At 42.9% G+C, this 11,278-nt stretch overlaps 1 protein-coding gene across 2 annotated transcripts in view; it reads right to left on the bottom strand.

The window, feature by feature from the left end:
- slc25a26 (solute carrier family 25 member 26) overlaps positions 1–11,278 on the bottom strand; it is a 63,524-nt gene that overhangs the window by 48,316 nt on the left and 3,930 nt on the right. For both annotated transcript variants that reach the window (XM_085158707.1, XM_085158709.1), the window contains exons 3-5: positions 9,101–9,219; positions 1,805–1,909; positions 1,003–1,050 (exon numbers count right to left, since the gene is read on the bottom strand). In XM_085158707.1, coding sequence (XP_085014833.1) covers positions 1,003–1,050; positions 1,805–1,909; positions 9,101–9,219 — 272 coding nt within the window. The remainder of the gene's footprint in view (positions 1–1,002; positions 1,051–1,804; positions 1,910–9,100; positions 9,220–11,278) is intronic.

Raw genomic sequence — 11,278 nt, 5'->3', positions numbered from 1 at the left:
AATTACCTTCCTGACACACGTCAAAGCCAATCACCACGAAGCATCCTTTGCCGTTCCCGTGCCCCAAATCCCTGCCGCCACCGCTGCGTTTCATCTGCCAGTGTTAGTATGCACACAGGCCGTGCGCCAGCCTCCAAATGTATTCATTTATTCAGAGCCCCTCGGAGAAATCACAGTGTCTTGTTGTCCTTTTTTTCCCTGGCTGTCCAGATGGAATTTGCGTGAATAACATCAGTTTAGTGAGGCAGAAAATAAGTACAGGCTAGCACAGCAGAGGGGACTAGATTACGCCCTCACCCACCTCCCTAAAAAAAAAAAAAAAAAGACAAGTGTCACCTTCATATACTTCTTTCTCCCTCTCCATTTTCTTTTTCCACTTCTATTGAAACTCAAAACACCCATACAATGCTTCCCGCAATTATTTTGCAAAATCATGCACTGCAGGTGCAATTAGGGAGAGGATCATGAATCAAAGAACTAGAGCTGCTTTTTTTTCTCCATTACAAAAAGGTGAGCGCCTATCAAGGGAGTTTAGCCCAGTACTCATTTATCCTTGTTTTGTTTTGCATTTATAACCAGAGTAATTGAATTAATTCATCAGATTTAGCTCTAAAAAGGAGAGCACACATCTTGTGCAAGTAATTGACTGAGATGAAAGTGAGGGAGGAAAAAATAAACATCTGTAAATCAATACTACAAACTTCAATCCAACCCAAGAGAAATTAAATTGTCTTCAGTCACAAGCGTGGAAAGCCTCAATATCCGTTCAACCTATCCAAAAAAATCCACCACACATCTTTCAAAGAGCTGAGGAGCTGTTTTTAGTATTGATTTCAATATGATCTGTACGACGTACTTTGTAATTACCTGGAACTAAACTTTACCAAAGACAGACACAAGTGCAGGATCTGCTGTGGAACAGGTACTGATGATGGTACCAACAGTGGATGACAGACACAAGCAAGCGACTGAGTGTGAAGATAACCCGTGAATTAAACCTACCTCTCTGAGAACCGTACTGCCATATCCTCTGTACAAGCCTCGAACCCCCTGCCCCAAGAAACAACAGGAAAAAAAATGTTTAAATCTAACAAATAAAATCTGATTTTTGCTTGAATGCACATCAGTCAATGAACAAATAAAGCACTTGTATAATTCATCTGTGGGAACAAAGTTTATTCAGCTTCTTCACAGATTATAGCAGCACAAAGCTGCTGAGAGCTGTTAGGGTTAAGGCGCTGGTATGCTCCAACCATTGTCTTAAACCCCCCACCCTACACACCACACCCACCCAACACTCATAATGTTTAGATGGGAGCGGCAGAGTCTAACAATTTATTACAATTTATGAAATCAGTGACCCAACATCCACACCCATTCAAAACAGTGATTGGTGGATCTGATCAGAACAGCTGGCTCAAAGCAGAGGGGACTTCAGAAACTTAATTTACTTATATGTTCAAACATATGAATATGGACAATTATATAGTCATTTAAACTCACCCCACCTTGATCGGCTACCTTTTGGAACTACTATCAACACCTCAGCCTTGAATCATGGCTTCACATGAACTAGCAGTACACTTCCTTACTTGTAAACTCACAGTGCGAGTACTTTAGTTTTGGATTTCAGATAAGTTTGCTTTTTGATAATCTGCTTGCATTTCTTGGCAACAGGCTTGTTTTCATCAATGTCCTCAGATCCCATATCTCAGCAGCGTTACTGATATGAACGACAGCCAAAAATCACACACGCATAAACGCAAATTTAATGGCCAAAAACGAGCTTCTGATTGCCACATACCTCTTCTCTAAGAGTAGCCAGCAGTATGTTGTAGGTAGAGGACGAGAGGGAAGCTTGGGCCCTCTGTTTGACCACCTCTGTGGGTACCCGGATCAGACACGCCACCTACAGGATGAAAAAACAAAACATTAAAGGCCTGAATTTGTAGTTGTTGTATTACACTATACCCACGCCACTCCCCTAGATGCCCTTTTGCTATACATGATATCACCTTCTGTATGTTTCTGCTATGTGGCAGGTGGCCATGATGTGGCACGGCTCGAGGAGAGCAATTACATGAAGCTGGCAGGCTAACGACTGCTTTAGTTAGTGCGCAACTGGGCCAATTAACAAACTGGTACACAGAGCGGACATGACACCAGAGCAACAGTTGTCATGTTCGCAAAAGGTCATCAGGCTGACTGTGTATCTGTGTCCAAGGAACATGCTTCCGTCAAACACCCTGATAGATCCAGACACGCATGCACACCCCAGCAGCCACACTCCCTGCTCAAGTCCCAACCCATCCACCATATGTCAACAAAAATATGGACTGCCAACAGCTAGTGAAGACAGACATGAATATTTATGCTTCATAACTCCCATGGTCCGAAAGGCAAGGAGAGGCAGGCAGGCAAGCACAGCTGCCCACCTGGCGGCTTGATTTCCCACTTATCCTGCACCGGAGTGGAAAAACCGGCTAACAGCAAGCAATCTTTGAGAGCGATTTGTGAGCCCCCCCACCCAACTGTGACTTCCCTTAGTCGCACAGATGCCAGACGCCACAGCAACACCAAGCAAGGAGGATAGCAAGGAGAGAAGGAATGTTAGAGGCAGTGTATTAAAGACGCTTCCCGTTTTGCTCCTTTCCCAGTTCAGCTGTCGCTATAGTGATTTAGCATTTGGGCTCTTTAGGCTCTTTTGGGCCATACCCTGTAAATAAGAAGGCAAAGATACACCGCAAGCTGTTAAAGGGTTCTGGTGGACACTTGTTCTCTCTGTTGTCTCTTATTTTTCTGTACTGCTACAATACCTGCTGACTGTTGAGCAACAGATGGACCAATTCTTTCACTACATCACATTTTCTGCAGGCTACGCAAGTTGTTCCTCTTTTCAGCACACAGTGAACACAGCAGCCTTAATCTCCATACGTAACGGCAAAAACAAACGACTTGAATGTGCCTCTATAAGGAATTCTGTGCAGGCTGCTGGTGTTTCACATCAGTGTGTCCAGCTGCAGCACAACCACGGAGCAACACTACCACCAAGTGCCCAAACTCGCACCTGCATCACCCATTCGCAACAACTGAGCTTGCTGCATCTGCCTCTGAGATCTCATTTACCCTCCCCCTTTGGTCAAGTTAGAATTTCTAATACATTGTACATCATGTTTACCCCAAACCAACTCTCCAAAGGAGCAGAAAACGGCAGCTAAATGGAAAGAAAGTGGCTATGACAAGTAATTACTGATGTAATTGGCTGGGGGTTTGGACTTAAGATGGCCTTTTCCTTTCCTGTCACTGCAGCGAGGAGGCCAGAATGAGACACAGATTATACCAAATAAATGAGGAACATTGTTTATTTGGGAGTAATTTGTGCAACTAGAGGTGGCGGCGATGATTCTGAGTGGATAAAAGATCGAGTGTGTGGTCTCCGAGGCTATTTCAGATACAGTATCAGAAGCGGCAGCAAACGAGGGAGGGAAATGAGTGATGCTGAATGAGGACACTATGAGGTATGGCTGGGATGAAGGAAATCTAAATAATGGCTAGAGATGCGGAGGTAATATCTCATCAGAGAGCAAGCGAGATACAAAGAAATCAAAGCAGAAAAAGAAAGGAGCACAGAATCAAGAAGGGGAAAGAAAGCAAGCATGCAAGCATTCAACACTTTCTTCCGGCTCGTAAACTTATTAGAAATCTATTGGTAGCCTTTTAAATTTCTGCTACCATTTATCTTTATTTACAAGCTGCTGGATATGTCAAGCAGCCTTCATTAGGAAGCTGCCTGTCTGTGTTTGAAGCTCTTCAGTTTGGCCTGTTGTCGTTAGTCCAAATGACAGAGTATGTTTTCTGTTTGTAGCTCGGGCCGCTATACGACGAAGTGAAAGTCCAGCACTCAGTCATGGGAGAACCACAGTAAGGGATGGGAAATTAGCAGAGACTCGTAGCACATTAGAGTCATTAAATCCCTCCATCCGGCAAGCCTTTGCCCCGATGCCTCTTTTACCACGTCTGGCCATCAGGACACGGTGGTCGGTCAGTCGGGACCGGGATTGCCGTTTGACACCATAGCAACAACAGGTGGGAAAACATATAGGCTGTAATAACTGCATTGGGCCTAACTTATTTGGATTTATTCATCATTAAAAAACAGTGCGATCACCACCAAGAAACAAGATTGCCCTTTTGTGGACAATAGTAAATTTTAATCTTTTTTCTTTGTTGACATTTGGCTACAACTATAGTGCAGTTAACACAATATAAAAAATAAAAAACAAACAGTAAGAGTGCCTTGAGCTGCCCTTTCAAAAAGACAATACTGTCTGTAACCACTGCTTTCTTTGGATTTCATTATACTTCAAATGCATTACAGTATCGCAAAGGATAAAGTAAGCAAGGAAAATGGAAGAAAGAAGGAAGATGGAGAAGAAAAAGGTCATGGAGAAGAAGGGTAGAGATGAGGACACTGCATGTCTCCAAGTCTGAAACAACAGCCAATAAATCACAGAGCGTGGCGCTCCTCGAAGGCGATGCATGGATTATTTCTCAGAGCCAAGTTAAGTGGCTGCCAGTTTCTCCTACCTCCCTCCCCAAAAAAGAAACTCCTCCCTTGTGCTCCCTCCTTCTCAATGTCCCCCCTATCTTGTCATGTCACACTGTATTTTCCAGTACATCCTCCCACAGATGTGTGGCAGTAAGAGGGTGTGGGGAGGGGGGGGTTATAGATGCGAGAGAAGCCTGCTGCCTGGCCTTGACAAATGAGCTTTCAGGGCAGACGTCGAGCGAATGGGAATGAAGATAAATCTGATCTAATGGCTGGATAACAGCCTGCTAGAGCCTGACAGACGCCATCAGCTTACACATTCTTTATGGGAGCGTCCCACCACTGCGGTCGCACAAACACAGAGGTGTTTGTGGCAGTGGGGAGTTTCTCTCATTGTCTCGACCCTCTCGAGTTCTTTCTCTCTACAACTTGTGACTGTCCTCGGTCTCTGTCTGTCTGTTATTGCCTGCAGGTGAATGCAGTGGTAACTAGGTTAATATAGACACTGTATTAGCTGACACTTGAAGAGTAAGATTCAACAGCTCTAGTAAATTTCTGGCTTCGTCCACAAAGACTGTGCACTTGTTAGACCAAAGGATTTTAATTCCACTATCATACGTTGGTACAGAATAAAATCTGAGCAGCAAACTCCCTTTGGTATGGCTATAATAGATTTAGTCTACATTTATTAATAAGACATTGCTAAGTCAAGCACATCATCCACTGAGCTTGGACATCAAAGTAGCAAAGCAATAAGTGCCCGTAAAGCATCTGTTGTGAACGTTGTGGAGTGGAAACAGTTGGTAAAACACACCAGCCTCCTGGGGGAAAGGATCATAGACTGAGTGGGTTAGAGAGGAGAAGTCAGGCAAGGACCAAATAACAAGTTGCCTCTTCTTTAAGTTGTGTGTGTCACACAACTGCTGCTCTGGTCTCCACAAGAGAAAACGAGGAGGAGGTAGAGCAATAAGGAAACAATCAAAGCGAGTCACTCTGATCTATAGTCGCCATCCATCCCACCGGCTTAACTGCTTACTAAAGTCAGGCCTGTTTGTAAAGAGGAAAAAAAATAAAGATTGATTAGATCTGGTTAAAGATAGGTGGTCATTACGATCTGTTTGACATATTACATTTGGATGAAAATGGGGAAGCTGCACAGATAAAATCTGTTTGTGAAATACTTTCCTTGATCCCTCAAAAATTTCCTTTGGCAATTTGTTGCCTAATGTACGTTTTATTTGTGGCTTAAAGGACAATTTTTTTTTTAGCACACTGTATATTAAATTATAGCACATAAGTGCCAAAACAGAAAATAAAGTCTTGTGTGACACTGTTCACTGTGTTTTTCTGTCACCCATCTCACACACATCTGACAGAACTGATGTGCTTCTGTTTTAACCTGTTGCCTGGCACTGACTCATAAAACATTTGGACAAGTGAAAAACATACCTAGCTATGATTGGCCAGTTATGATATAATCTCAGCTCAGATGAGATGGACTATTAAAAAAAGGAACTTCGGATGAAACCAAGTGAATAATGTAAGATTAAAGTGAACCTGTCAGCAGATAAGAATTGGGTTTTATTCTGTATTATTTTCTATTATGTTGAGTTAACAGACTAACTAGAAAGTAATGTAGTTTTTTGCATAAACAAAAACTCAAAGGTAGCAGTTTTTAACCTGACTGCTTACGATCCATCGCAATTCACAGGTTAATGTGTGAAAAACGGGAATATTACAACTATATGGTCATTAGTAATTATGACCATAGATAGTAAATATGTGTCACATCAGTGTGTCATAGTTTTCACTGTAATGCTGATGTTATCATAATGGCCATTCCCTGGTGTGGGAATCAATCAATACGACCACTGCCGTACAATGATCATGATCACCACCTAGCGGGTCTTTCTTTACCATCACTGGAATTGCAAGACAATCTCATATTAACGGCTTTGCTAAATATTTCGAACTGAATATTGTTCAGTACAACAGGAGAGAGAATTTAGTGAAATTGTAGGTAGTGTGCATGAGGGTGAAGCTGTGAAAATGGCAAAAGGCCCATAAAAAAAGACAAATGTGACCTTGACCTTGAGCACAGTTTGAGTGAAGAAGCATTTGGAGATCAATGCGTGGAACTTTGATCAAATTTTGAGCAATGTAGGAGGAGCAGCAATTCTTGTGAGTTATGAATGGACGGATGGACAACTGATTGCTCGCCATAGCGGGAGTTCATCCATCCTTATAAAGGTGCATAAGAAGTGTGCTGAAATGAATTAATAATTAAATTTAATTGGATTTTAATCATATGCAGCCAGTTCAATAGAACAGTCATCTCAAAGCACTTTATATTGTAAAGTAGCCTGTTTAAGCACACACTTGGTGAGAGTGGTGAGGAAAAATCTGAATTTTACAGGAAGAGACAAAATGAAGAAGCAGGCCATGGCCAGTGTAAGGAGAAGAGAGAACAGTGGAGTATAGTGAGGTCATGAACATTCAAAAGGAGAAAAACTACAGGAGAGAATCGACAAAATCAAACTAAATGCCCACAACATTATATACATTAGGACTAGAAAATAAGGAAGGGTCAGTCCTACAGCAGCCATAGCAGCCTAATTAACGGATGGCTTCAAGTTTATTTATCAAGACCAAACTATAAATTCAATTAAAAAGAAAAGATTTATGCTCATCATAAAAGTAAAGAGGGTGTCTTGTCTCCTGAAGCTAAATAAAAGAGTGCTAAAGTAAGTCAGATACACCTCTCATGAAACAAAACTTCAGGAAGTGAGGATTACCAGAATGTTTGTTAATCACGCATTTTCTGCTGCCTGTGTTATTAATTATTTTCTTATCAAATACTAAGAAATGTAAGAAATTGTCACCACTTCTGTCAGACACTCAAAACAAGACTGTTATAAAAAGTCATTAGCACCTACTGAGACAAAGAATCATATTTGGCTGCTGTTGCATCACAGTGCAGAAGTTTAGGTCTTGTATCTAACTCGGGGCAGCACTAGGGTAGGCCTTTCATGGCTAAGCCTGAAGATTAGCCTCTTTGAAAAAGACGATCTCAGCTGGCAGAATGCAGGAGGATACCGCCCCTGCTCTGCTCGGCTCCATTCTGTGGATTTGTGCCTTTGATGTGCTCAAATCCACAATGAGGTTAGAGGTAGTGGCAACCTCTGCCTGACCTTTCACATTCAACTTGACTGTAGTATACATAAAAAACCTGAAAAAAATGTTCTGATTGTTAAGTGTTAAACACATATGGTAACCCCAAATAACTGATAAACTAATTCTGAGAACTAGGGGAAGATTTGCTAATCTTCGAGTATCATTATGTCCTCTTGTGAACACTGTGAGGCCTGAAAAGTTTAGAGACTCCATCTAAAAAAGGCAAAAACTTTTCCCTGATCCAAGTTTGGCTACAGACTTCTGTAAATTAAAAAAACAAAACAAAACAACAACTTGTGTAGTACCGCGCTGTTCTCTGTGCTTTGCCACACTCGGATCGCTCTCTCCGGAAGTTCTGTTCTGTAAGCGCCTTAAACGACCCGTGCTGGATCTCTTCCACCATGTCAAAATGTCAAACTTTCAACTTGAATTTCATTCTGGGAAAGAGGAAGAAACATCTGCATGATGCATCAGATCAAGCTGCTCCTAGGAACCTCTCCCACTAGAAGGCTTGTTGGGCTCTAGGTCTTAAACCATGATGCCATGCTTCGCTCCGTTCTTGCAGAACAGGCTCAGTCTCAGAACTTTCTGATCGCACCTCGTAGGTAACCTAAAGTACAGTGAACAACCTGCCATGTGGAATAATCCCATTTCATAAACATGCAAAACCTGGCTAAATTACACCCATCCAAAAGCCATGAATACTGAATGTCTAGCATTTTGCAGACAGCCTAGGGTATACCAAGGGGGGCATCCTATTTTCCATATCCCCCATGTCATGCCAGTGTGAATACCCATGGCCCCCTTATGGCTCAAATCCTGCGGTTCACTACAAGTGACTGGGAGAGGATTCGGCTGAGGAAATTGCGCTGCTTCTCATTGGTTTCTAGCGTGAATTCCCCAGACTAAATTGTCAGAGTCTGGGGGTCTGAGATGGGAAAGTAGATGAATCAATAGGCAGTAATGAGGTCTTATTTACCCAGCTGGTTGAGAGAACTGCTGGGACAGTACCGAGGAAGCCCCCTTAACTCACCCAGCTGGACCTTGAGGCCTACAGCCAAAACCACATACTCCCTTCCCAGCCACTCCATTAAATAGCTGTCTACGAAATTTAAAAGGCGAAAACATTAAGAGACATGCCATTGGTTTTCATTTGGGACATACATTGGTGGGAAAGAAACAACAAGGGCAAGAACACAGAAGAGCAAAAATATGCATGTAAAGACAGCTGGCCTTCTAAATATGGAAGTGCTGGGAATCATTTAGACCAACAAAAGAATACAAATGACTCAACAGTTTACTGCCAGAGTGAAACAGGGATATAAATCCACATGAGAGGAGACAAAGGATGGGAGAATGAGGGACAGGCTGACTTACTAGTTCTCCCAGGGAGGCGGCCAGCATGTGAGTGACAGGTGCCACATGTGGTAATGCAAACACTCCACCGGTGCCGAGAAGGGCCTTTGTGTATTCGTAGGTGACGAAGAAAGCAGCGGCTGAAACCAAGCAGAACCACAGGCATTTAAGGCCCATTAGTCAACCAGCATAGAGCAATTAATATCCCTCACTACCACTGACAGGGGAGGAACTGAGGTGTGTGTGTGCATCTGTGTGTGTGTGTCTGCCTGCACTTAAACCCAAAGAAACTTAACACATTATTCTGCAAAAGTATACAGATGAAATCATCAAATACACTCTACTCTACTCAAATAAAGAGATGCTTATTGTATTTCCAATTTCTCACTGTGAGAGTGGTAGACATGCAGAAAAAACATACTTTCTTTAAACTGATTGTTACGTCCCTCTGCAGCCCCTAATCATCTCAATGTTCAGCTGGTGCTAATTGGCCACACCTAGTCAGGTGTGGATAAAAGCATACCTGAGGCAAGCTTCCCGGGGAGCTCACTTGTCTTTGCCTTGGTGGCACCAGCCATTTTAGCTGACCTGATATTCCATTTTAAGACAAAACCTCTGTTCACCTACACTCTGGTATTCGTCTCCTTTTTTATGTTGCGGCTTTGAGCCGGGTCGTAACATAAGTGGGGGCTCGTCCAGGGATCTTTGGACATTTTAGTGGAGACTGAATACCAGTTTGTTTGACTTTTAAGTGGGTGAGTGAAGGTGTTCACTGTGATTGAGCAATGTCCCTTTAGTCAGTATGTTTCAGCTGGGTGGCTGTGCTGCCCTTCCATTGAAGCACTTGTTTGTTGTTTTGCTTTGTTTTAATTTGTTGTGTTTGGTGGCTATCCTGGGTGGGGGTATGCTTCAGAGTTTGGTAGGAGACTAAAGCTCTGGTCTGCTGCCTGCTCTCGAGTTCGCATTTAAAGTTGCCTCGAGCCTGGTACACCACTGAAGACTAGACAGGTAAAGTTTTATTGTGTTTTAGTGTTTTAGGTTGGGAGTTGCTCATAGTAAACCAGTGGCACCAAACTTGGCTAGAGGTTTGAGACCATTCAATAATTATGGTCTTGTGGCTGAGGCAGGTAGACCATTTTTAAGTTGGCATAATGTGTACTGTGTGTGCATATGTCAGTGTTGATGGATGCTACTGAGATCCTTGTGAGGTGAGTGTTTTGTGCTGTGACCTTTAGTGTTGTGGGGAATATGGCTATTTTGTTGGATCACTTGTGAGTGTTGTTGGCCAGGTGATGGCAATAACACTGTGGGGTGCTGAGCCACCGTTGATGTGATCATTGTGTGGCCATAGCTCTCCATTTTGTGGTTGGTCACTAGCATGCTTGCTTTACTGAACTTTTTGGGTTGAAGTAACTTGTTGTGGTATAGGGCCACTTGTATGTGACTGTGTGGTGGAGACAACAGATCACTTGTGATTATTTGTTGCTACTTTTGGTTTTGTGTTGTAGCAGATCAGGTAATCATTTTGGGTTTGACTGTTGTGCTCCTTTATGTTGGTCACAGGTTACTTTTTGTTTGTTCAGTGTGGCAACTTCAGATCCTCATGTAGGGGCATCCATGCTTAAAGATGCCAACTATAATGTGAACACTGTGCTTCTGTTAGCTTTAACTTTTATTCCAGGTTTGTGGGTCAAGGACCTGAAGGCTTCAGAGGGGCTTTTAATAAATTTAGGGGTCCTAGAGGAACCCTTTTAAGGAGGAGGTGTTGCGTCCCTCTGCAGCCCCTAATCATCTCAATGTTCAGCTGGTGCTAATTGGCCACACCTAGTCAGGTGTGGATAAAAGCATACCTGAGGCAAGCTTCCCGGGGAGCTCACTTGTCTTTGCCTTGGTGGCACCAGCCATTTTAGCCGACCTGATATTCCATTTTAAGACAAAACCTCTGTTCACCTACACTCTGGTATTCGTCTCCTTTTTTATGTTGCGGCTTTGAGCCGGGTCGTAACACTGATGCTCAAATATTAGGTACGTTGGAGCTGCTACCCTGCAAGACAGTGCTTGGCACCTTCTCAAATGCTCTCCTTGATTAGGATACTGCCTGTGTGGAGAACACTAAGCTACAGTTAGAAAGGTTTACATCTATAGGCCCTTTATAGACCACTTCAACTACAAGGCAATTCAAAGTTCCCAAATTAAATC

This window comes from Neolamprologus multifasciatus, chromosome 5 (assembly GCF_963576455.1).
Source record: "Neolamprologus multifasciatus chromosome 5, fNeoMul1.2, whole genome shotgun sequence".
In the NCBI taxonomy this organism is placed as follows: domain Eukaryota; kingdom Metazoa; phylum Chordata; class Actinopteri; order Cichliformes; family Cichlidae; genus Neolamprologus; species Neolamprologus multifasciatus.
The sequence above is the reverse complement of the archived record's forward strand: the minus strand, read 5'-3'. Positions and strand labels throughout refer to the sequence as shown.